Source organism: Bufo gargarizans, chromosome 2 (genome assembly GCF_014858855.1).
Source record: "Bufo gargarizans isolate SCDJY-AF-19 chromosome 2, ASM1485885v1, whole genome shotgun sequence".
Lineage (NCBI taxonomy): Eukaryota > Metazoa > Chordata > Amphibia > Anura > Bufonidae > Bufo > Bufo gargarizans.
Genome location: NC_058081.1, coordinates 520,851,825 through 520,878,947, shown reverse-complemented (window position 1 = coordinate 520,878,947; position 27,123 = coordinate 520,851,825). Strand labels below are relative to the sequence as shown.

General features: G+C 42.7%; 1 protein-coding gene across 3 annotated transcripts in view; it reads right to left on the bottom strand.

Annotated features, from left to right (window-relative positions):
- Positions 1-552: 552 nt before the first annotated feature.
- Positions 553-27,123, bottom strand: part of LOC122928500 (sodium- and chloride-dependent GABA transporter 2-like) — a 75,657-nt gene continuing 49,086 nt past the window's right edge. For all 3 annotated transcript variants that reach the window (XM_044281397.1, XM_044281395.1, XM_044281396.1), the window contains exons 5-15: positions 23,793-23,874; positions 20,755-20,887; positions 18,811-18,945; positions 16,456-16,559; positions 15,129-15,253; positions 11,551-11,663; positions 10,689-10,826; positions 10,170-10,272; positions 9,855-9,955; positions 9,593-9,763; positions 553-1,559 (exon numbers count right to left, since the gene is read on the bottom strand). In XM_044281397.1, the coding sequence (XP_044137332.1) occupies positions 1,452-1,559; positions 9,593-9,763; positions 9,855-9,955; positions 10,170-10,272; positions 10,689-10,826; positions 11,551-11,663; positions 15,129-15,253; positions 16,456-16,559; positions 18,811-18,945; positions 20,755-20,887; positions 23,793-23,874 (1,313 nt within the window). In that variant the 3' untranslated portion in view covers positions 553-1,451. The remainder of the gene's footprint in view (positions 1,560-9,592; positions 9,764-9,854; positions 9,956-10,169; positions 10,273-10,688; positions 10,827-11,550; positions 11,664-15,128; positions 15,254-16,455; positions 16,560-18,810; positions 18,946-20,754; positions 20,888-23,792; positions 23,875-27,123) is intronic.

Sequence of the window (27,123 nt, the reverse complement as noted above, 5' to 3'; positions counted from 1 at the left end):
GGTTGTCTGATTTATGGGTAAATTGTCCAGAATGAATAAAAATTCAGGTTGGCAACTCAGTATAGGAATAATTAATAGTCCATTACATGCAGTCTAATAGACAGTAGAGAAACAGGGACTGGAAAGGGTGGATTTCAACCTGTTCAGTCCAATGAAATTGCACAACATAAGTGACACCAGTGCTGCCAGCTAGCCACTTATCCCACCTTAAATAAAGTCTGTTCAATTAGTCAGGAAAGACTGATTTATCATTGCCCCCAGTGGTCTGGCGTAAAAAATGCCAGCGCTGACACAGATTTCACTTTAGGCACACAGACTGCTGGAGGATGCACCTAAATTATGATGAGGCATGCACCTCGTCAAATTAGGCGCATCCTCCAGCAGGGTGAGAAAAATCATAGAGCGTAAAATGCTTGTCTATGATATTTTCACCCCCGTATAGTCTACAGATATCTATGGCCAGCTGAACCTGTTAGCATAACTTCCACATCCAAAATTACTTTTCCCTTTTTTTTTTTGCAAACCAACCACAAGTCTCATAGGTGTTAGGACTACTTTATTATATTGGCACTGTTAAGTGTCATACATTTTGTATTATGACCGTATTTCAAGAATTGCACTTTTTCCATAATAATTCATTTCACATATAATCCATTGGAAGGTCAGGATAACACCCAGTAACCAGGGCCTCTGAGGTGATCTTTCAAACAACGATCTTCACATAGAGAAGCCAGGGAAAAGGTCTTATGTCGCATCTGCAAAACGAAATCTCAATATAGAAAGTTTGCATTGACGTAAACGTCTGCACAACTAAATCTATGCCACTTTCCTCCCACTGTTCACTGAAGTGGTTGTTGATACACCATGTAGAATTTTTGAGTTGAGTTTTTTTTTTTTAGAGGGATGATCTTCTCAAAGAACATAGCAATGTAACTAAGGATATAAGAGAAATTAAAATTCATGAACAAAAATCAAATCTACATCATGGTTGGTCTTCTCAAGGTTCTGACAAGAAAACTGAAGTTTGAGAATAATACTGTTGAGATTCAGTGAAATAAGACTTTCACCAATGTCCGAAACGGTACATCACCAGATGTTTACCCAGAGCTGAAAACATTTTGTATAGAATTTTAATGGAGATCACAACACATGGACTCCTCACAAATGCAGTTAAGATGCCGTTTCTTCTGTTCTCATCAAATCTTATACTATTATACTCTACTAATAGAGTTTCCATTGGTTTTATCACCAGATTCGCTGAGAGAAAATGTGGCAAGTCACTAAAAAGAAAGGACTTGTCTCATGGGTTTTCTCCACACTGAAAATCTCTTTCAGGTCTGAACGTTAATAAGGTCATACATGCATTTGATACCATCATGGGTTCTCTATGTATTTACAATGGTTTCGCTCCAGACTTGGGTCCGACGGTGTAAATCACATAGCTGTATGTCCTAACACTGTGATTCATCTAGTTTTGTTACAGTCATCGGTTGTGTCTGGTGCTCTCGTAAAGGTTTCTGAGGCAGATATGGGTCTGGGCATGTCAGCTGCCGAAATCTCTGTAAAATAACAACATGAAAGATGCAGTATCTGCTGATAAATCACATGAGAGAGTCAATTCAATTGAAGGCAGAAAGGAAAGTCTAGGGGTAGGATCACCCAACTAGTAGGTGGCTACTTTACCAACCATAATAATTACTGCTGAAATTGTGTTTGTTCCTGCTGAAAGAGCTTTCCCCCTAGATTAATTAACTCACTTCCCCGAGCACAGAGCAAGCCCTGGTCCTCTTGTCCTCCCTGCTCTGATATCTGTCATCCGCTCAGGGAAACAACAGGATGCTATGATTAGTACAAATCCTTCATATCCTGTAAGACACTTCTGGAGCTTAGGAAGGTGGACTAGACACCAGGTATGAAAAGATGCCACCCAATCTCTAGACTATCAAGGATACTGACATTAACCCCTTACTGCTTTAGACCATGTACAGCCACGGGTACTTGACTGCAGTGCTGCCACGTTGCCACGCCTAATATTCTGTATCATTGCTCAGTGTGCAGTACTGTGCCTGGCCTGACAGATGGGTGATAATTAGAGATGAGCGAATTTCTTAACAATTTGATTTGGCTAGTTTGCCGAATTTTTCAGAAAAGATTCAATTCGACCCGAATTTATTTGTGGCTAATCGCATTAAAAACATTTCCTGGCTGCAGAGATCCTGTATAGTGGTGTAGAACACTGTGCCTTGCAGTAACAAACATAGGGAGTCTGCTGTGGTAGTGAAACTATACTGTGAGTCAGTATGACATGCAGATGACAGGCGTCGCTCTTAGAATCACTGCACATTTCACTTATTTATGGGGCCAAAACTGACCAAATAACTCAAGTGTGAACAGGTAAACAGGTTAGCATCAAGAAGAAGCGCACTCCTTTTACACCGTCGTCAGCTGATTCCACATAGATGTCTACAGAACCTGTTCTATTAAACAAGTAGAGCCCCCAAAAGAGTGGAGAGGGTGTCAGCAGTAAGTTTGTGTTGACGTCACTGATTATTTTGCCCTTCCTCTGATCCATCAAAACAATAACCCCAAAAAACGGATCCTGTCTGTTGAGCATCCGCCTTCACTCGGTCAACATTTGGTCAATAATCCATCAGTATTGCTAAAGCCCCCCAAAAAAACAGGAGTGGATCCAAAACAGAGATGACACGTGAATGGTATATTTGCATGTCTTCTGTGTTTTGTACCCACTTCTGCTGTCATGGCACGGTGTGGGTAGTAAACTCCACACTGAACACAAGAGGGAAGGGAAAAAGTACTGCACCTGGAAACTAGGGAAAGGGGAAAGGTGACCCCCTAGTGAATCCCTAAACCAAGCCCTGACTACTATCAGTATGAACAGACCTCGATGGTAGGAATGTTCCTATGCAGGAAAGTAGAGCCCTATCTGACCCTAGAAATTGTGTCAGGACAAAGACGTACTGTTCGATAAGGAAAAGACACTTAATTCTGAAGTACACAGACGAGTAGGAACTCAGAGGAGAACCAACACCAGCACTTCCGCAACCAAAGAGAAGCTATCAACTGCATAGCATGGTGGGTGAGACCAGATTAAATAGAGGAGTTGGAATGACCACTTAAGCTACACTTGAGACAAGAGGTGTGGTCATACTCAGCAAAAACACAGAAACAAGTGAAACCATCACTTGCAGCCAGTCTCTTAGATCTTCTGATCTTCTGACCCCTGTCACAGGAGAGACCGTGACACCTGCTTTTGGATACCAAATCATAAGCCAATTCTGATGGGAACATACAGGCCTTACAGCTGCTACATAGACAGGATCCATTTTGCGTCTCATATTTCCTTCCTTCTGACAGATCAGAAGAAGAGTCAAATAAATTATGTCAACCAGGCCAAAAAGGCAAAATAGTGGTCCAGTCATGGAGTGGGGAGGGTGAACAGCTTGAGTCCACAGAGTTGCCCAATGACATAGTGGTGAGGTGGAAGCAGCATGAAGAGACCACAGAGTGGCCCAGTGACATAGTGGTGAGGTGGCAGCAGCATGAGGAGACCACAGAGTGGCCCAGTGACATAGTGTTGAGGTAGCAGCAGCATGAGGAGACCACAGAGTGGCCCAGCGAGATAGTGGGGAGGTGGCAGCAGCATGAGGAGACCAGAGAGTGGCCCAGTGACATAGTGTTGAGGTATGAGCAGCATGAGGAGACCACAGAGTGGCCCAGCGACATAGTGGCTTGCATCATTCTCAAAGTGCAGCATTTCTAAGTGCATTTTAGATATTCAGGAGATACTCAGGAGGTAATCTGGAGGTGGATACAATCTAAAAAAGTAAGATTTGTTTGTTTAAAATCTTTCCTCTCTTTAAAATGGCAGACCTGGTTCTGTGCAGGAATTGTTGTGCTTTTATTTCAGGTTCCACTCTTCGGGAGGTTTGGATACTGTTTGATCTGTAGACAGCTTTTCGTAATGCAGGAAATAGCATTTTTGAAATCTGAGATTTGTAAATTAACTGTTAAACAAACTCAGGCTGGGAACGTTGCAATGCCACTGCCACAGAGGCCCCCTAGAAATGGAAGATGGGTTACTGCAGGTTCTGATAGACTTAGAGTTGTTAATAGAAGACATGTCCCACAGTCTGTGGCTCTCCATAATTCATTTGCAGCACTTTCAGAGCGCAAGAGCAACATGGAGGATGGCCCAGGCACAATGGGTGTGGAACAATCATCTCCTATGCCTAAAGTATGCAAGACTGCAGCCAAAGACAAAAAGAATAAGGTGAGGACTGATAGTAATCAACTGTTGGTGGGCAATTCTATCATAAGAGGTGTGAAGTTTGAGGAAAATGGTTTTGTGAGATGTCTCCCTGGTGCTACTAGACGACGTATCCTTAATATTGTTAGGCAAGCAAAGCAGGAAAGGGAGGTGGATGTTATTGTCCATCTTGGGACAAATGATCTGGCTTGCAATGAGGTTTCAAAGGTGAAAGAAGCTTTTCACACACTTGGTAATGATATACTGGAGGTTGCATCGACTGTTTCATTCTCTGCAGTTTCGCCTGTGCATAACCTTCAGCATGACAGGCAGATGCGCATTAAGGAATTCAATGTATGGCTTGGTGAATGGTGTCTGAACCAAGGGTTTGGCTTTGTGTCTCATGTTAGCTCTCGTTGGAATGGAAAAGAACTGTACAAGAAAGATGTCTCTTAAGGGAACGAATGTCCTCAGGGAACAGTTCAAAGTATTTTCTAAGGAGCATTTAAACTAGGAAAGGGGGGGCAAATTAGTGATAATCCAGCAGTCTGACTGCCCCCCGTAACAATGCCAGAAGATGCCAGTAGCACATAGGTTAAGAAATGACAAGCTCAGAGTCTTGTCTACAAATGCTCGCAGTTTGGGGAATAAGATCAATGAACTTGAGTCTATTATAGCATCTAAGAATATAGATTTAGTGGCTGTTACTGAGACAGTAGAGGCTACTAGTTGAGGAAATAGCTAAAATGACATTGAAAGGGTAAGTTATCATTATGGGAGACTTTAATCTTCCTGATGCAAACTGGAAAACCAAAATAGCTAGTTCTGCCAGGAGTACAGATATTCTAAATTCCCTACTGGGATTATCTCTACAGCAAGTAGTGGAGGAGCCAACCCAGAAGGAGGCAATTTTTGGCCTGGTGATCTAGTGATCACCAGTCAGTGTGGTTTACTATAAGTACAGTGACTGAGTCACACCACACAAAAACAAAAGTTTTAGATTTTAGAAAAACTGACTTTTCTAAATTTAGATTAGTGGTAAACGAGTCCCTATCAGATTGGAACAGTTTCAATGGAGTCCAGAAGAAATTGGACTACTTAAAAGTGGCACTATTGAAGGCAACAGATAATTGCATTAGGCTTGTCAGTAAAAGAAAAAAAAGGAAGAGACCACCGTGTTACTCGGCAGAAGTGGCCAAAATCATTAAAAACAAAAAGATAGCATTTAGTGATTATAAAAAAAAAAAACAAGGATGACAGGGAAATTTATAAGATTAGGTAGAGAGAGGCCAAGCAAGTTATAAGAGCTTCTAAAGCACATGCAGAAGAGAAATTAGCTCAGTCAGTGAAAAAAGGTGATAAGACATTTTTCAGATACATAAATGAAAAAGGGAAACTAAAACAAAGAAATACCAAATTAAAAACAAAAGAAGGAAGGTATATGGAAGAAGATAAATAACTAGCTGACTGCCTCAATGAATACTTCTGTTCAGTTTTTACAAAGGAAAATGAAGGAAAAGGACCTCAGTTAGGCAGAAGGACTAATTCATCTTTTGATGCATGTGTCTTTACAGAGGAAGAGGTTCTAAGTCAGCTGTCTAAAATGAATACAAATAAGTCACAGGGGCCTGATGGGATACACCCAAAGCTATTAAAAGACCTTAGCGGTGAACTAGCAAAACCATTAACAGATTTATTTAACCAATCACTGGTAACAGGAGTCGTCCCAAAAGATTGGAAATTAGCAAATGTTGTGCCCATTCACAAGAAAGGTAGAAGGAAGGAATCGGGCAACTATAGGCCAGTAAGCCTGACATCAATAGTGGGGAAATTAATGGAAACCATACTTCAGGAGAGGATTGTGGAACATGGGTTTACTTCAGGGAGATCATGTCAATCTAATCTTATAGATTTTTTTGATTGGGTGACTAAAATAATAGATGGCGGAGGTGCAGTAGACATTGCTTATCTAGACTTTAGCAAGGCTTTTGATACTGTCCCACATAGAAGGCTTATCAATAAATTGCAGTCTTTGAGCTTGGACTCCCATATTGTTAAATGGATTAGGCATTGGCTGAGGGACAGGTAACAGAGGGTTGTAGTCAATAGAGTATATTCAGACCAAGGTCTTGTTACCAGTGGGGTACCTCAGGGTTCTGTTCTGGGACCCATATTGTTTAATATCTTTATCAGCGAAATTGCAGAAGGCCTCGATGGTAAGGTGTGTCTTTTTGCTGGTGACACAAAGATTTGTAACAGGGTAGATGTTCCTGGAGGGATACACCAAATGGAAAAGGATTTAGGAAAAGTAGAGGAATGGTCAAAAATCAGGCAACTAAAATTTAATGTGGATAAGTGCAAGATAATGCAACTGGGGCGTAAAAACCCAAGAGCAGAATATAAAATCAGTGATACAGTCCTAACCTCAGTATCTAAGGAAAGGGATTTAGGGGTCATTATTTGAGAAGACTTAAAAGTAGGCAGACAATGTCATAGAGCAGCAGGAAATGCTAGCAGAATGCTTGGGTATAGGGAGAGGCATTAACAGTAGAAAGAGGGAGGTGCTCATGCCGCTCTACAGAGCACTAGTGAGACCTCATCATACTTTGGAGAGAGTTCAGAGAAGAGCTACTAAACTAGTACATGGATTGCAGGATAAAACTTACCAGGAAATATTAAAGGACCTTAACATGTATAGCTTGGAAGAAAGACGAGACAGAGGGGATATGATAGAAACTTTTAAATACATAAAGAGAATCAACAAGGTAAAAGAGGAGAGAATATTTAAAAGAAGAAAAACTGCTACAAGAGGACATAGTTTGAAATTAGAGGGGCAAAGGTTTAAAAGTAATATCAGGAAGTATTACTTTACTGAGAGAGTAGTGGATGCATGGAATAGCCTTCCTGCAGAAGTGGTAGCTGCAAATACAGTGAAGGAGTTTAAGCATGCATCGGATAGGAATAAGGCCATCCTTCATATCAGATAGGGCTAGGGGCTATTCATAGTATTCAGTATATTGGCCAGACTAGATGGGCCAAATGGTTCTTATCTGCGACACATTCTATGTTTCTATGTGGCAGTAGCATGAGGAGACCATAGAGTGGCCCAGTGACATAGTGTTGAAGTAGCAGCAGCATAAGGAGACCACAGAGTAGTGATATTGCAGCAGCATGAGGAGACCAAAGAGTGGTGATGTGTCAGCAGTATGAGGAGACCACAGAATGGTGAAATAGCAGCAGCATGAGGAGACCAAAGAGTGGTTATTTGGCAGCAGCATGAGGAGACCACAGAGTGGTGAAGTGGCAGCAGTATGAGGAGACCAGGAGGAGTGGCACAATGACAGAGTGTGGAGGTGGCAGCAGCAGCAGCATGAGGAGGCCACAGACTGGCAAGATGACATAGTGTGGAGGTGGTATCAGCAGCATGAGGAGACCACAAAGTGGCCCAGAGACAGAGTTGTGAGTTGGCAGCAGCATGAAGAGACCACAGAGTGGCAAGGTGACTTAGTGTGGAGGTGGCAGCAGCAGCAGCATGAGGAGACAGACCACAGAGTGGCCCTGAGACAGAGTTGTGAGTTGGCAGCAGCACGAGGAGACCACAGAGTGGCAAGGTGACATAGTGTGGAGGTGGCAGCAGCAGCATGAGAAGACCACAGAGTGGCACAATGACATAGTGTGGAGGTTGCAACAGCAGCATGAGGAGACCTGAGTGGTGAGGTGGCAGCAGCATCAGGAGACCACAGAGTGACCCAGTGACAGAGTGGGGAGGTGGGTGGCAATAACATCACCCGCTGATGATGCTGGGTGTAAGAAGGTACACTTGGCATCAGATGTGTGGCATCAGGCGAATGGCAGCATCAGAATAGTAGCTGAGGTGGGTAGCTAGAAGAAACCGGTCTCTTTTGTCAAGGTTTGGGTGAGGCAGCATGGATGATGTAATCTGATGCATCAGGCATTGGTGGGTGCAAAACCTGGCTGAGCCATGCCTGATTCATCTTGACAAACGTCAGTCTCTCCACATTTTGGGTGGACAGGTGAGTTTTGCTTGGGGTATCTATGGCCCCCGCCACACTAAACACCCGCTCTGATGCCACACTACTGGCCGGGCAGGACAGCTTTTCCAGGGCAAACTAGGCCAGTTGCGGCCACAAATCCCAGTTTGGCTGCCCAGTAGTCCAGCAGATCTTCAATGTGCTGCCTAAGTATGCCACCACCTGCTGGTTCAGGTTCTGCTCCAGGTCTAGCTGCTGCTTGTGAGTAGTTTCTTCACTAGGTGGGTGAAGAAAGCTGCTAATCAGCGACTCTAGACTCAAGGTGCTGCTTGTCACAAACGAGCGGGTGTTAACCCACTGTGCCACGTGTCCTACCTCCTCTAAGGGAGTTGTCTAAGTGAACCCCTCGATCTTCACAGTACCCCTGATGGTGGGGATAGACTTTCCCGAGGGGAACATCTGGTCGCTACCTCTTAAGGAGGATTGGCACATGAGGCAGTGACGCGAGCCAGTGACAGAGGGAGCATGCGAATCGATTTTTTTCTGAAATTCGGATCAAATTCCACTTTGTCAACTTCGATTCGCTCATCTCTAGTGATAATCAATGTTAAGGTTAAAGACAGTCATACACTTCTCATAGTTGTTTCGGTGAATGCTCCACCAGCCGACCCCCCATACACATGCAAGGTCAGTTAGCAGAGCATGAATGTGTATTCAACGGAGAGGGGGGAATAAGCATCTACCAGACACCTTTGACTGTGGCCTATCTGCCTTGAGAACAAAGGTTTAGGCATGTTTAAATTAAGTCCAATCGTTCTTTCTCCTAACATCATCTGTCAGGGGAATGTTGAGACACCTACATAAACATAAGATACTCAACTGGCCCAGCTGAAATGGTCTTATTTTGCCGACTCTGTGCTTATTTGTATGCACACCTTAAAGAGGACTGGTCACCTCTCCTGTATGTCTGTTTTAGTCACAACTTGCATTCCCCATGTAATAACAATTCTGGAGCATCTGTTCTTATGCCACTCTTCTACTATTTTTGCTAGAAGTTTATGGATAAAAAGGTACAGGTGGAAGTTCCCAGTTGGGGTTGTATACTTACACAGTCTGAAACCATCCATTCAGTGCTGCCAGTGTCAGACTGTGCTCCAGCATTGTTAATTAGATGGGGAATACAATTAGTTACAAAAACTAATATGTCAGGAGAGGTGACAGGTTCTCTTTACAAAATTCTTCCAAACAACATTAGACACCATCTTTCCTTTACCTAACCAGAATGTATTACCGGACAGAGATGAACGATCACAGTACCTTCAGGCCATCTTACCTCTACAATAGGTCCTTTGATTGTCGAAACTTTGTAACAAATCCAGAGTGGGGTACAAATCATAGATGACAGTGCTAGCAGCCAACCCACAGCATCCCCCCACCAGGGGTAAGTGTAACGCTTGTTATACTGAAGAGGAGTGTATTTCACCAGTGAGAAGATAAAGGTGGCCTGGGGAATAAAAAAAAAACTTTGGTGAAATTGTGCTAAACATACTACAGCTGCACCACCCTCCACCGGATTAATAATACCACCATCTCACCAGGCACACCGCAGGAGTAATAAACAACCAGCAGTATTTGATAATGGGCAAGGGTCTGTAGCCAATCATATGTTCCACGTTGTCGTAGAAGTTATCGGCACCTATAGAACCAAAAGAGTATATTTAAATTCATTGTACACTGTCTAATCCAGAGCCTAGTGGAGCATCTACACTGCTCCTACTACCCATACCCAACTAATCTGGCCCAAGAGGAGGTTATACCAATCCTTCCTAACAAAGCAGGGAGAAGGTACCTGAGGGCATAGCTGGGTTGCTGCACCACTATAATAATGTTCTTAAGGTAATACTACTTACCATATACCCAACCAATGCAGAGGGTCTCAAAGATGGCGACAAACAGCAGGCACATTCCACTGGCAGCATAATAGTCAAATAGCTGAAACACATACATGCCACCCTGGGTGGATACAACAACATAAGTGTTAGGATTATTTAGAAAATACTGATGCAAAGTAATGTCATCCTTTAAGAGTCACATCTTCATGACTCAAATAATGATACATTCATGCTGCTCCATGATGCCATTCATCAGTCCCATTGAGACCACACCACTCGATGTTCTTATCTCCTGCTCATGATAAACCATTCCAACACTACCATATTCTTAGACACCGTATCAAAGAAAAGCGGTATGAACCAGGCCTCAAGGTTACTTTACTGCCTTATCTCCTACAATAATTGTCAACGTTGGTGAGTAACCAGTATTAGATTCTCCAGTCCTGGTAGGTGAAAGGAGGAGCACGCACCAATACCAGAATAAGGGAATACACTTAAAAGCCATCATGTTTTATTTCTCCATTCTTCATTCCATACCTCTGTCAACATGACAAGACCAATAAGGAAGGAGAAGATGCAGACAACCAGGATAAGTAGCTCACGGCGGTTCTTTTTGCGAAAGGTCCTGGGATACATGTCCACCAAAGAGGTGACCAGGCTCTCCACACACACAAACTGAAGAAAGGACAAAAAGGGGAAAACATATCAATATAGACCATAACTAAGGAGGCTATTGCATAGTTTGCATGCTTCTTTATATACAGTAGATATAATGTATGTGTTCTTCTGTATTTAAGTGACACTAAAGCTTACAATTATCCTCACTCTATTTGATGTTTTCAGGTATGCAATCTAATATACAAGATTTGTTCTTCCTTTCCTTTCGTCTAGGGATTAGCTACTGTATCTCAAGATAAGTGGTGCAAGATGACCAGCTTTGGAATACAAATTGTTTGCATTACCTGCAACACCCAACAGATCATCTCTTGAAATCTCCATCCAAGATTGTCGGTAAAGAAACATGCATCTGTAATGCAGTTTAGCTTACCTGGATTGGTGTTCTGATACTGTATATCTCACATCTTCAATTCTGAAAACCTCCAGAAACATCTGATAACATGCATGCAGGTAATATTAGCAGCTCCTTAGCATGGTGCAGTATTATAAGCCATTGACCTTAGATTTTGTGTCCTTCTGAAGTCTGATCCTGCAATCAATTCTTTTCCACCTGTCCCCTCCTATTTCTTGCTAACCTAACCTAAAGTATGTTAACATAAAGTAAGGGATAGTATGAATGGAAATATAGATCAGACTACAGAAGGTTTGTTTGTGGTCTGTTACCATGAGAGTGTACATAGCCCTTACAGCAACAAATATCTCATAGTTTATACAAGGGTACCTGACTGTCCAGACCCAGAAGAATGACCATGATGAAGAAGAAACAGGCCCACAGTGGAGAGAATGGCATCATAGACACAGCTCGGGGGTAGGCAATAAAAGCTAAACCTGGACCTGGAAAACGAGATAATGGAAATTAGTCTTTTCTATGTTTCATATGCAGATTCTACTGTCTATGACTGTGTTAGCAAAACTCACATATTTTGTCTTAAATTGATAATCTTATGTATTTAATTTTAGTCTTATTAATTAGATTTCCATCTGTAATAAATAAATAAAAATTACATTTATTAACTATTTGCAAACACTTTCCTGTTGGCGGCCATATTGGAAACGTACACGTCCTCTCTTTATTATCTGCATAAACAGTGCAGCACAGTGTGTGTGCTTTATGGCAGCTGCAATGAGTGGGAACTAAAGATCAACTCTGAATGCCTTTTTTGTTTATTAATGCATCCCACTTATTTTGGGCTGAAACCTTTAAAACGATATTGATGACATATCTTCAGCACAGCTCATCAATAGAAGATCATGGGGGTCTTCTCTGTTCAAAGTGCAGTGCGCTTGCTTGGTTACTGCAGCTCAACTATCATTCAAGTGAATGCATCCGTTTGTGTTGACTTTGTCTATTTCTGTACTGGATTCAACACTGTGTCCCCATCTTCATTGTGATTCAAGATTGCTTTTATTTCACTTATCCTCCACATTTTGCGGGATTGATGGAGTTGTAAGATTGTTGTGCCTTACTCAGTTCTTTACTAAATAAATCTCCCTGGCAAATTGTCTGGAGGCAAAGCTCTCTACAATGTGCTCTAGGAAGGGCAGGACATCATGAACCTTTTATACACCTTTTACTCAATGACCCTCCAGAAGATATTGGACTAATAAGTGGAAGAGTGGATAGGGCTATTGATTTTGCACACCGCTACCATAGGTTGATCAGCCACAGAAAATGTTAACCCCTTTATGGTCTTTATTAAAACATTTACACAGTTTGTCCTCTTTCAGTTTTACTATTAGGGCTCAGAGGAGACAAATCTCTAGTTCCCTGACAGCTCATCAACACACATTTAAGCAAAATTCTTATCAGTTTAATAAGAATTAAGCTTAAAGATGTTGTCCAGCCCATTGAAGTAAATTCCAGCACCAACTTCCGGCAACGAAGATACACCCGAACAGCTGATAGAACGGGGGTGGGGTGTCGGACCCTCACCAATCAGCAAGTTATGGCTTATCCTGAGGATAGCCCGCCACTTAGAAAAATACAACTTTTTTAAATGAGTGTTTAAAAGCTGTTAGGAAAGTAAAAATAAACTACAAATTGGCGTGGTAATGAAAAGCAAAAAGTGCTCAACCCCATATGCAGTGGCGCATCTATACCAGGGGGCAGATCCTGCAATTGTGGTCCGCTGCTAATGGCGATCCCCTGCAAAAATGCATAGAATGGAGGATGTCAGCAGCGGACCACAAGTACCGCAATAGACATCCTAGACAGGATAGCAAATGTGTGGATGTGATAAACAAACAAACAAAATAACAATAACTTTTACAAAGACAGGTGCACTCTGCGGTCTTACTAAACCCTCATACTGATGTAAAATTGAGAGATTACATATCCTACTAGGAGGACATGTCTGAGCCTGAGCACCGCGCCACAGTAGGATATGTAATCTCTCAATTTTACATCAGTATGAGGGTTTAGTAAGACCGCAAAATGCACCTGTCTTTGTAAAAGTTATTATTTTATTTGAAAGTAAAAATAATCCAGCTATCTGACAAATCTGAAAATACAACAATGAACCTCTGTATAGTCTTATCCTGCAGTCATATTCCCTCGTATAGGTCCTCTGTTTCTGGCTAACCTACTAAATACACATTAGCACAATGTAGGGGCCAAATGGAAGAAAATTTGAGGGGAGTATGGAATGGGATCATGAGCTGAGCCCACTCCATACACAGCGGGTTCCAGCTGCATTATACAACTGGCACCTGCCTGCTGTGGGTCGGATCAGAGAGAAAACCAATCCCAGTTGTTTAACTCAGATGCCACAGTCAATAACAACAGTGGCATCTGAGCAGCTAGACAGTGGAAGGAAGCTACCTCATCCTTTGATAGGATCCGCCATGGTTAAAAGGAATCTCTCATCAGTGACCTCCCTATCCAACTGTTTGCATAGACACATAACTGTAGTTCATCTGATTGAAGAGTTGTTTTTCATTTGTTGATTTGAGGCTCTGTCCCCAAGTTATGATAACTTTTCCTACTATGCAAATTGAGCATTTGGGGCAGTGAGAAAGTTGACGTTGCTCTGGTTGCACCAAGGTCTGCTCCTTTCTGTGGCCAACCCCTCCCTTGCTGTGCTGATTGACAGTGTTAAGCAGTGGCAAAGCAGAGTGGCCACAGAAAGGAGTAGAGCTCAGGAGCAATTAGAGCAATGGTGATGCCCTCATTGCACCAAATGCCTAATTTGAATATTATGAAAAATGATTACAGGTTCAAGTCCCCTAAGGGAACTAAAAGTAAAAATCTATTTAAAGGGCATCTGTCGGCAAATTTGTCCCTGTGAAACTGTCTGACCTGTTACATGTGCGTTTGGCAGCTGAAGGCATCTGTGTTGGTCCCTCATTGATGAGAAAAATGATGTTTTAATATATGCAAATGAACATCTAGGAACAATGGGAATGTTGCCGTTACACTTAGAGGCTTTGCTCTCTCTCCACTTTGACTGATAGAACCAGGCAGTGAAAACATCCTAAGGCCTGGCTCTATCAATCAAAGTGCACAGGGCGCAGCAGTTGCAGAGAGAGCAGAGACTCTAGGTGTAATGGCAACTCCCCCATTGCTGTTACACCTAGAGGCTCTGAACATGAGGCCAACACAGATGTCCCCAGCTGCCAAGCACACATGCAACAGGTCAGCCAGTTTCATAGGTACCAATCTGCTGGCAGATGCCTTTTAATAGAGTTTTTAAAAATATTAAGAAAATGAATAGAAATTCAAATCACTGCCCTTTTCCCATTTATAATTAAGAAAACAAAAAATGAACATAATTGGCATCGCCACATCCAAAAACGCCATTAAAAAATCCAAATGGCAGAACTGCTGTTTTTTGTCACTTCGTCTCCCCAAAAAATGGAAGACCATAAAAACTAAACCCAAATAACAATGGCCAAATCACATTTTTTTCACCCCACAAATAATGTCCCAAAAACTTGTCCCACAAAAAACTCATATGGTGATGTTGATGGAAAAAGTAAAAAGGTTGTTGCCCTTCAAAGACGAGAAGGAAAAATCGAATACAACATTTCCAAAATTTACCTGGTCCTGCATGGTTTGATTTAGGTCTGCTACAAAGTTTCTTCATTTTATCATTTTATAATTATCAGGACAATTATCAGAAAGTGGCCACAAATATCAGTGAACTCTTGGGCTTAATGATCTAAATAATGGAATAATGGCATCTATCATTACAGATTTCTAATTGATTTCTGAACAGTGCTAGCAGTATTCATGCTGGGGACATTCAACTACTACCTACCTATATACTATCATAAAAAAAGAAACATAAATCTACTAACCAGATTCTGCCACCTCCGATATTGGCACACCTTGCTCTTCTGCCATAAAACCCAAGATGGAAAAGATGGCGAATCCAGCCACAAAACTTGTGCCGCTATTCAGAAAGCATAAAGCGATGCAATCTCTGCCAGAATATAAGAACAATACAGATTTTCACCACCTATATACGGTATGTCTCTAGTCAAATGTGGCTGTATTGGCAGGAAGTCGGAATAGAAGTAGGTTCCTGCTGAGACCGCCAAATGATATTTAATTATAACTTCATTTTAAGTCTGTTTCCAACCCGTCACACTTTACTAAAGGCTTTGATGTACGGCCTACTGAATTAGATATTGTAGAGTCGATTTTAGAGTACTAATTGTTGATACATTTTTTTGCAGTAAATAACTCTCACAAGATGTGCTCACATTTTCTTATATAAAGCATCTGAGGGACATCTTTGAGGTAAATGAGGGACAGCTTTGAAGTAAATAGACGGGTAGACAATGTCACAATGAAAGGGTATGTAATATATAGTATATATATTGTGAGATAGTGACAGATCTTACAGAGGTGAAAGGCGGTGAAGGGGTGGATAGTGCGGTCCACACCCCTATTCCACCACAGGTGAGACCAGCTGGAGGTGCTCTGGCTGGCATAAAGCACCTCCCAGGGTGTCAGTTTGGGGAAGGAGATTTGTTGTGCAACAGGGGAGGCTCTGTATGAGTGGTCTCAGCCGGGCTGGCTGAGGGACCATGGGGCTAGGTGATAGCTGGAGCATTGGGGGACGCCTGGGCGCAAGGGTCACTAGGCCGGAATCGGAGGGACTACTGGGCCACACTCCCCCATAAAGGTACTGGATGTGAGACCGTGTATGAACAGGGCTCTGTACAGCCAGGAGGCTGTGGGACACTGGGCTGGGAAAGCCGCTTGTAATTACCGCGTGCAAACGGTGCTTTAAGTAAGGTAGGAAGATACCTTGTTTAGTTAGAGCCCAGCCAGGCAGGTGTTTATTTTGTATGATTTATGTTTGTTTTGCTGAGTTGCCAAATGAAAGCGATGTTTGGACCTTAAACTTGGTGACTGGCGAAGACACTTGTGTGAATTACCCCTGGAGAAGAGCTAACCCCCCACATTAAATATATATATATATATATAAAACAAGGGTTCAAACAGTCGGCACTCCTCTCTGAGGTCGTGGTGCTCGCGTCCAGGGTAGGAAAACAGGGTAGGAAAACAAGAAGTGAAGTGCCGGTCTTTGGCGTATATAAATATATATATATTTATATGCTATTAATGGTCTCCAAATTAAAGTACCAGCGAGCACGTCATCTTATAAATAATTACCTATAGCAGTTGTTGTGATATTGATTGTAGCTTCCCAATGCTGTCAGACATCCCAAGCAAATGGCAAAGGAGAAAAAGATCTGTGTTCCAGCGTCCATCCAGACCTGCCGAGCACAGTCTGGTGAATGGCAAATATAAGATCAGTTGATAAAGGACACATCTGCTCCTCATGTCCCTAACCGATTCATGTCAGCCATGGGATTGGACACCACTAATCCCAAAATAAAGGAGCTCCTTCATTTTGAGATCAGTGGTGCCCAAGCACATGGCTGGCACAATTCGAATTTAATAGATTAATAATTCATTTTTAATATGCAAAGTTCAATCAACAAACCAGCTGACAGATTTTTGATGAATGAAGATCAGCAGTCGGAGGACAATGAGTACTGGAGAAGATGGGTCACTACTAAAACACTTCTCATACAAACATTAAAGGGCTTATCCCATAATTAATGTTGAAAATGAAAATCAGACATCATATAGTACGTGACAATCTCTTTGTAACAAAGCTAGAGCCAGCTCTGTACCTCATATGGCTCTAGAGCTGCCCCATTCATTGCTCCAATTGTTTTGCTAAATGTATATCATGCTAGTAGCTCAGGGGTTTATCCTTGATTAGGAGGTGTGTCCTGTAACTTTCACAGGTTCTAACAGAAGATAGTGCTGGAGGCAGGTGAAGGATGGAACTGAGCATGTGTGACCAACTCAGCAAGGTGGACAGAGACATGAGGAAAAGAGCAAACATCAGGTGCAGCTATACAGATAGATTTTATTGAATTACTCAGTGGCTAGTATACTGAATGTTTAATTATATGCTTTAAAAATGTAGAATATTTTTCATGGGACAAACTTTTTTAATTTAAAACAAATATCGTGCAGCCCACAGAAGCAGCATGGTCTGTCTCTATGGATGGTTTTTACACTAGCTCTACTGGTTCAGTTACAAAATGCCCCAGGTTTGGACCAAAGAAGAGGCTAAAAGAAGTTGGTGTACTGAAGCCACACTTATCCCGTTCATCTGTATTAATCCGATTTTTGACACAAATGTGTATAGCTAAAACAAACCAAAGAACCAAAAAATTCTAACTAATAAAAAGAAATTGCAGGAAATTTTTCCATATCGCTGAGTCCAATCAGCTTGTTCTCTGGATTGTACTTGGCCTGAAGAATGTTTTCAACCAAAGGAAGGCCCCTGCCAGGCTCAGATATGTGTAAATATCAGGATTCTGACAGCACACAGCTTTCACTCTATGCCACCCTGTTGGGCTCAGCAAGATATGCTCAACGGCTGTCAATCTGGTTCACTGCAGGAAAAACAATTGTCCTTGTGAACTTCCCCTTCACAGGCATAATGCTGCAAATTGCACCATCACATAACTTGAAAATGAATGTAACACAAGCCAATTATTTAACTAGTCTGCAGACTTCTGCTATTTGGCCGTGGTCCTCCAGACTCATGACAGTCATGAGTAGAGAATCAAGGACCTACAGTCCTCCATACGTGGAGTCACTTGACCATAACCCTCTAAAGGGTAACTCCACCCAAAATACAGGATGCTCCTCTACATTAGATGTGGGTATTATAAATTTAGAACAAGCATCTACAAGACACCCCATGATAAGATTTTTTTTCTCTTGCAGGAGACCCATTCTACTCTTCATGTATATCAATGAGTGTGCTTCCCTAATGCTAGTAAGTACTCTGGTTATAGACATGAGGTTTTTGTTAGTGGATTAGGTGAAACAAATATTTGATAGAATGGATTTATTAATCCCTATAATTTAACTTGAGATAGGTGGTGTCATAAGTGTTTGTAAACCCTGTATCTCCCTCTTCCATAGAGATGATGACCATGGGTATTGGCAGATACAGAGGTTTGGAGACAACAATCTTATATTTTTGGTAAGCTTACTATACTCAGTCATCTTAAAGGGGTTTTCCAGATTCTAGATATTGATATCTTCAGTATAAGTCATTAATATCAGATAAGCGAGAGTCCGACATCTGGGGCCCTCACCAATCAGCTATGACTGGCACTGGAAAAAAAACAGAGTGGACAGGGGCAGAAGCAGAAAGCTCCATCCAATGTGTAGTAGCCGTTGCGGTGTATTGCAGCTTGGCTTCCATTCACTTCAATATCTAGAATCCAGAAAAACCCTTTAACAGTGATTGTTACTAAACAAAAGACAACTCCCCCTAAACGTTTCCGATAAATTTTACTACTCTTGGGGTAATAATAATTGTTATTGCTAACAGTCATTATTTGCGAATGTATCTTGTGAAACATCATCACATTTATGCGCGGCTTTAGTAGAAGATATCTGCCTAAGGCAGTGACATTCATCTTTAATCACCTGCGGGTCCTGAAGCCGGCTGAGGTCTGGGTACAGGTAGAACTGAATGCCTTGCAGAGCACCAGGCAATGAGACCCCTCGGATAAGCAAAACAATCAGCATCAAGTAAGGAAAAGTTGCCGTAAAGTAAACAACCTGCAGAAAAATTGATAGTCACAAATAGAGATGAGCTAATCGAATACCACAAAGTGGAATTCGATCCAAATTTTAGGATAAATTCGATTTGCTTCAAAGCCGAATTTCCCCGTGCTTCGTGTAAGCTAATCGATTTAACCTGAAATAGTGCAAAAAACAAAAAAATTAATTCTTACTTCCTCCATTTGCTGGCGACCACCATCTTGATTGAAGATCTAGCCACGTGATGACGTAATCTCGCACTGTGTGAGATTTCGCTCCAGATCTTCAAGCAAAATGGCGGTGGCCGGCCGGTCTCGAGCAAATGGAGGCAGTAAGTTTGATTTATTTATTTTTGTTAATTTCAGAAAGTTTTTACACTCAGATGCCGCGATCATGTAAGAACGCGGCATCTGAGGGGTACAATGACGGGGGGGGGGCAGCGCTATTTTGTACAAGTCGGTGAATCAGGCGAATCGAACTTTTGAAAAATTCGCTCATCTCTAGTCACAAAGGGGTTTTCTGGTAATAATTACATTTTATCTAATGCCTTCCGGCTGCCCCCTGAAAAAGAAGACTGACACTTACCACTCCACGCTGTCTCCACTGTTTCCATCTTCCAGTCCCCACAGTGTTTACATCCGGCAGTGCATGGGCATTTTCCCATGCTCGGCTGCAGCCATTAACTGGTTTCAGTGGTGACGTGCTGCTGGTGGCCACATTAACCCTGAAGCCAGTTATTGGCTGCAGCGGAGCATGTAACCTAGCCCATGCACCACCAGATGTAAACACTGTGGAAGATGGAGACAGTGGAGGCAGCGTGGAGGACTGGAACAGCGGGGAGCAGGTTAGTATTATTCTTCTGTTTCAGGAGGCAGGCTGTGGATATTAGATAAAATGTAATTATTACCTGAAAACCTCTAAGCATAGCATTTCTTCTACTTTTTCAAGCACCTCAATAGGGTGTAGATGCGGGACAATCTATACAATATGCACTTTAAAAAAATAAATATGAATGTAATTGTCCAGTCAGGGGATGTACAAAAAGTGTAGGGCTCCTGGGCTAGGATTTATGATGGCAAGCCATGTGTGGTCATCTAAAGAGGAGTTCCACTTACACATGAGCTTGGTGGTGTCCAAGCTCATGGTTCACACGTCTTTGTGATTTGATAGAGCTAAATGTAATTCATTTTCGGGTTGGATGCATATGCTGAAGATCTTGGGCTGTGGGGTACAGATGGAAATTCTGCAGCATTTCACTGTAGTAATAAGGGGATGAAAGGTAATCAAAACTACAAATTAATTAGCTAGAAATTACTTCCCATATGGCTGTAAACTTTTAAAGGCTGTAAACTTCTTTCCTACTTCGTCCTCCTCCTCTGGCTTGGAGATCTTGAGAGAACGCTGGTCAACACCGGGCCTGCACATGCGCACTGTTAAGATCCGTGCCTCTGCCCATAGTGGGCAGAGTAGTGGGCATGCGGTGGCCGGCGCTCATGCGAGATCTCCAAGTCAGAGGAGGAGGATGAAGTAGGAGAGGAGGGCGGGCCAGAGGACTGCAGGGGAAGCGGTTATCTGGGCACATAGCTGAGGGACCTGGGCACTTGCAACAGCTAATTTGCATAACTTTATAAAGCACTTTTTCAGGATCTCAGACACAAGAGAGGTACTATTTTAATGGGGGGCAAACGTTCTATAACATGATCCGAGCGGTGTAAACCGCTCAGAGTAGGTGACAGACTCCCTTTAAAGCTCAACTTTTAGTCAAACGGCTGCATAATGAAAGCCTTAAATGTGGACTTTGGCATATTTCAAAGAAAATGCACTCACCTTTCCAGTTGATTTAACCCCCTTCCAGATACAGAAGTAGCAGATGATCCAGGCCAGCAGGAGACACAGAGCAAGCTCCCAACGTAGGCTCCCTATCTGGTCAATGCCATCTGATATGCTAAGTACTCGCCTCCTGGAGAAAAGATGGGGATTTACTTGGTTTGTGTGGAATCAAGTAATATAAGGTTTGATAACAACTAGGGATTAGCGAACTTCATATTTTGAAGTTTGAGTTCGGGTTGGGGTATATGCAGACGGACCATAACGCAATTTCATGGCAGAATGCATAACGGAATGCCTTTAGAGACATTCAGTCATAATAGAAGTCGATGGCCTGCATATGCTGGAGCCCCGAACACGAACTTCAAAATATGAAGTTCGCTCACCCCTAGTAACAACCCATAAGGAATCAATTACAGTTCCCACAGAATAGGAATCTATCCTGTGCATGAATTATCACCAGAGCAGAATCTGGATATTCATAGAAAGGATGTTGCAACGTGTGAACCCAGTATACATCAGAGGGAAAAGTCCCAGACAAGGACATTCACTGATGCTTTAAAAGGGGTTGTCTCACTGCAGCAAATGCCATTTATCGTGTAGACAAAGTTAATGCAAGGCACTTACTAATGTAAGTTCACACTAAAGGAAAAAGCACTGGCCTCCATGGAGGCCGGAACAGTGGGAGTGCGCATAGGCACTTATGAGCAGCAGCTCCTGTCCCGGACACCTCGTATCTATGTTGCAGCAGTGGCCGTAATCCCTGGAATTGAGCAGTGTATAATACGATGGAAAAATTAATCGAGCCAGCAAAGGAGGCAATATGGACAATCCAGTGGCGTAACTAGAGTGTTATGGGCCCCAGTGCAAACTTTGGATCGGGCCCCGCCCCCATTTTTACAAAGACGCGGCAGATTTTCTTTACATTAAGGGCTTTTTCACACGGATGTCGTGCAGGTAATCCACTGCGTGAAGGAGAGCTAAGCCCCGTTCCGGACAGCAGAGACACGGAGCATTAACATGATTGATAATGCTCCGTGCCTCTCTGTGATCTTTTTACTACAAAATCACGGTGAGATAAAGTTGTTACTGTGATTTTGTAATAAAAAGATCACAGAGAGGCACCGAGCATCATCAGTCATGTTACTGCTCCGTGTCTCTGCTGTCCGGAGGGGGCTTGGCTCTCTTTCACACAGAGGATTACCCTCACAGGATCCGCTCCTGTTAAAGAGCCCTAAGCCCAATGCATGGCTACACTCACCCAGTCCTAATAAAATCTGGTCCTACCTCATCCAGGGTGTCGTTGGCGTCGGCGTGATGTCCACTGGATCAAGAACAAGGTCCCTGAGGTGATAGAGAAAAAAAGACTGAGCTATGCCAATGTATAGCAGGGTAATCTAGGAAATTTCCCCCTAAGTGCTACCACACAGTACTAATGCCCACATTGTGGCCCCTCACAGTAATTAGGCCCACCTTGTGGTCCCTTCAAAATAGTTATGTCCTCCTTGTGGCCCCTCAAAACAGTTATGCCCAACTTTGTTCCTGTCACAGGAGCTATGCCAGATATGTGCCCTCTCACAGTAGTTATGCCCAGATATGTGCCCCCTCACAGTAGTTATGCCCAGATATGTGCCCCCTCACAGTAGTTATGCCCAGATATGTTCCCCCTCACAGTAGTTAAGCCCAGATATGTGCCTCCTCACAGTAGTTATGCCAGATATGTGTCCCCTCACAGTAGTTATGCCAAATATGTGTCCCCTCACAGTAGTTATGCCAGATATGTTCCCCCTCACAGTAGTTATGCCAGATATGTGTCCCCTCACAGTAGTTATGCCAAATATGTGTCCCCTCACAGTAGTTATGCCAGATATGTTCCCCCTCACAGTAGTTATGCCAGATATGTGCCCCCTCACAGTGGTTATGCCAGATATGTGCCCCCTCACAGTGGTTATGCCAGATATGTGCCCCCTCACAGTGGCTATGGACAGATATGTGCCCCCTCACAGTAGTTATGCCAGATATGTGCCCCCTCACAGTAGTTATGCCAGATTAGGTGCCCCCTCACAGTAGTTATTCCAGATTAGGTGCCCCCTCACAGTAGTTATTCTAGATTAGGCCGCCCCCTCAGTAAAGATGTCCACTTTTGTGCCCCCTAACTCTAGTTGTTGCCCCCATTTTGCCTCCAGTCTGCAGCTTTATGGGAAAAAAAACACATACTTACCCTCTTCCCTGATGACGTGCGCTGCTGGCTGTGCTGGAGGCCGATTCCCGGGCCTTCAGCGCTCCTCCCACAGCTAGCAGCGCGATGTGTGGCCAGCAGGGGGAGCGCTGGAGCTCAAAAGAAAAGTGAAGCAGGGAGCGGAGAGGTCTCCCTGCTTTAATCTGAAAACAAACAGCCCGGCAGTGATAAGAACTACCGGGTGAGTACCCCCCCCCCCCCTTCCTTGCCTCTACGCTCCCCCCTGCGGCCCTTATGTTTGAAGAGCGCTCTGAAAGGGCCTGGAATTCTCACTGTACTTCATGCCGGGCCCCGTCAGAGAGCTCCCATTACACGTGAGTGCAGCAGGCCCCCTCCCCCCGCCGAGGCCGGTCGCACCCTCTGCGACCGCGATCGTTGCGCCCCTGGTACAATCACAACACATTAGTAAGTGTCTTGCATTAACTTTCTCTAGATGACAAATGCTATTTGCTGAAGTACGACAACCCCTTGAAGGCGCCTATTTTAAATGGGCCAATGATTAGGGCAATTATCAAGAAGAATTATTCCTTGCAACATTCCTTCCTGATACTTACCCTGTGTAAAGGTGTCACAAATCACCAAATGAACAAGCAAATGCTCATTCATTAGTTGAAGGCATTGCTGGTAATATCACCTAAATCATAATTTCTGTTTAAACACCATACAGCGAAGGTGATTGCTGCAACAAGCAGGTAACTATTGGGAACAAATGGTTAGTTCCTGATAATTGCCTTCGGCGTCGGCCTGTGTAAAGGGCCCTCAAGTGTCCAGGATGGTCAGAAAGCAGCCTTCAACTTACTCCCAAAACTCAATGACGCTGGATGTTCCATTTATTGTCATGTTGTGAGTGCTGTTGCTCTTGTGAAAATCTATACAGTTCTCTGAGGAAATAAATGTGATAGCATAATGAAGAGAAAATATTCAATATACAAGAATATAGCTAATTTAATACTGCTCCCTTTGTACAGGAATATACTGTAAACGTAATTACAATCATACTGTCTCCTATGTACAAGAATATAACTACTATAATACTGCCTCCTATGTACGAGAATATAACTACAATAATACTGCCTCCTATGTACAGGAATATAACTACTATAATAGTGCCTCCTATGTACGAGAATATAACTACAATAATACTGCCTCCTATGTACAGGAATATAACTACTATAATACTGTCCCCTATGTACAAGAATATAACTACTATAATACTGCCTCCTATGTACAAGAATATAACTACTACAATACTGCCTCCTATGTACAAGAATATAACTACTACAATACTGCCTCCTATGTACAAGAATATAACTACTATAATATTGCCTCCTATGTACAAGAATATAACTACTATAAAATTGTCCCCTGTGTATAAGAATATAACTACAATACTTAGTGTTGATCGAGCACCTAAGTGCTTGTGTGCTCGGGTGCTCTGGCAAAACACATTGGTATGCCCGTGTGCTCTACCGAGCACCCAAACACAATGGAAGTCAATGGGAGAACCCCAGGCACCCCCTGCTCGGAAGAAAAGAGGGTGTCTGGTTAACAAAAAAAGGTTAGAAATTGATGGAAACCCCATCAAAATGGTTTGGAAACAGAATTAAGAGGATAGCTGGATGCGTCTTGGACTGCTATTATCTACGGCATACAATAGACAACCACACAAAGGCTATATGCCAATAGCCAGGTATATGCAAGCCATCAATCTATCCACGAGACAGATGACAGGCTTAGTCAGCATATCTTACAATGGCAGCCTTGTGCAATCTGAGACATTCCAAACCAGCTCTCATCTGACTGAGAGCCAGTAAGCCTCAAAGTTACTTCAGATCTGTTGGATGGCTTGGGTGGACCTGCGCACCTAGATCAATATCATTAGGGAGACAAAAAGTTTTCTGATTGTCCTAACATAATATTCAATAACCTTTCTATACAGTTTTGTCATGTAAAAACAAATTTGCCTAAACATGGTCGTATGGGAAAGACATGCAAATGAGCAGAATCTGCCTTGTTTTTCCGCTGAAAAACCATTTGCATGGAAAATTTGCGATCTACACGCAATTACTCTTGTCATAAGACTATGAAACCAATAGATGGTGCTGTTCATGAGTCAGAACAGCTCCATCTATTGGTTTCATAGTCTTATGACAAGACGATTACTCTTGTCATAAGACTATAAAACCAATAGATGGAGCTGTTCAGGAGTAGTGTAGATCGCAAATTTTCCATGCAAATGGTTTTTCAGCTGAAAACGGCATGTCTTTCCCATATGCCCATGTTTATGCAAATTAGTTTTTACATGACAAAACTGTAAAGAAAGGTTATTGAATATTATGTTAGGACAATCAGAAAACTGTCTCCCTAAATGTTTTTTTACAGTAGAAATTGATTTATGAAGTTATTATGCAAAGTCTCGCGAGACTTCACAAACTAATAACTTTGGCCCATCGGAGCCAATACATTCTAATACTGTACAGAGCTCCTGCTCAGTACAGTATTAGAGCGAAGTATTATACGAATCGATTCGCTCATCCTTAACTATAATACTGCTTCTTATGTACAAAAATATAACTACTATAATACTGCCCCCCCCCCCCATGTACAAGAATATAACTACTATAATACTGCTCCTATGTACAAGAATATAGACACGCCCCCCTTGGCTTCAGCAGAAAAGACACTACCCTTTAGCTGTCAGCTTGATCTAGCAGAACAATGAATGGGGAGATCTCTGGATCCATGTGAGGTACTGGGCTGGTTCTAGCTTTGTTAGAAAGAGATTGACATGCACTATATGATCTCTGATTTCCATTTTCTACAAGTCATGGGATAACCCCTTTAAGGTTGCCACCTGACCGGTATTTCACCGGCAAGGCCGATATTTTACTCAGCCTGCCGGTGCCAGTATATTCTTTGTACCGGCAATGATAATGGCTGGTAATTTTATTATTGGCGCCGGAATAGGACAAGGGAAGAGTCATCTGCATTATATAAGATTGCCGCTTTGCGCGCGACCGCTGCTCCTTTTAGACAGGATGAGGATCGCAGTTACTTACACGGCACAGCAGGCTGTAGGAGGAGGCTGACTAAGGCAGACTGCAACGGAGCGTGCCGTGCCCTGAGCCCTCTGCTCTGGACATAGGAGGAGGAAGACTGTTGTTTTTTTTTTAGGTATGAGAATGCTAAACTGATGAGTGGCTTGCTTTAGTGGCACTGGCAATTGCAGACAGTGAATTAGTGCAAAAGTGAAAGGCATGCTCTCCCCCCCAAAAGGAAATTGATACCACAACTTTGTGATTAAGTGACTTACTGGGGGGCACTAATGGGGGCATTACTATTACTGGAGGCACTAATGGGGGCATTACTATTACTGGAGGCAGTAATGGGGGCATTACTATTACAGGGGACATTACTGGGGGCATTACTATTACTGGGGGCACTAATGGGGGCATTACTATTACTGGGCGGTACTACTGGGGGCATTACTATTACTGGGGGGCACTAATGGAGCATTACTATTACTGGGGGGCACTAATGGGGGCATTACTGTTACTTGGGGCACTAATGGGGGCATTATTAATTCTGGGGGGCGCTATAGGAGGCATTATTAATTCTGAGGGGCACTAACAGAGGCATTAATATTACATGGGGGCGCTATTAATACTGTAAGGCACATTATGACATAACGACTTAATACCCAGTGTTAAGCCATGCCCCCATAATCACAACCACTTTGGGGTGTGGCTTAACTTGGCCGGTGTTTTTTGTTGGGTGGCAACCCTCGTCATTGGTTCAGTCTGGCAATGTATCCTTCAACCAATCCTTGCAAGATTTCCTTCACTCCACCCTGTGGTTCAAATAAAGACGTTTGACAAGAAGCTCGACTGGACTGCTGTCATTTCGTGAGATCCTACAGGCGACCCAGGCGCAGGAGGTGATCCGGTGGGTGTTTTGAGTTTATCCCATCCGGGACCTCCTGGGTGAAGTGAGTTAAAATTGTTTTTATTTTTTTATTAATTATTTATAATATGCCATCATAGCCGCTATTTGAGCCTTTGAATATATGAATTTTAATAACATAGCAAACTTAAATCCTAATAACTTATTATTAAGCGGATATTTTAATA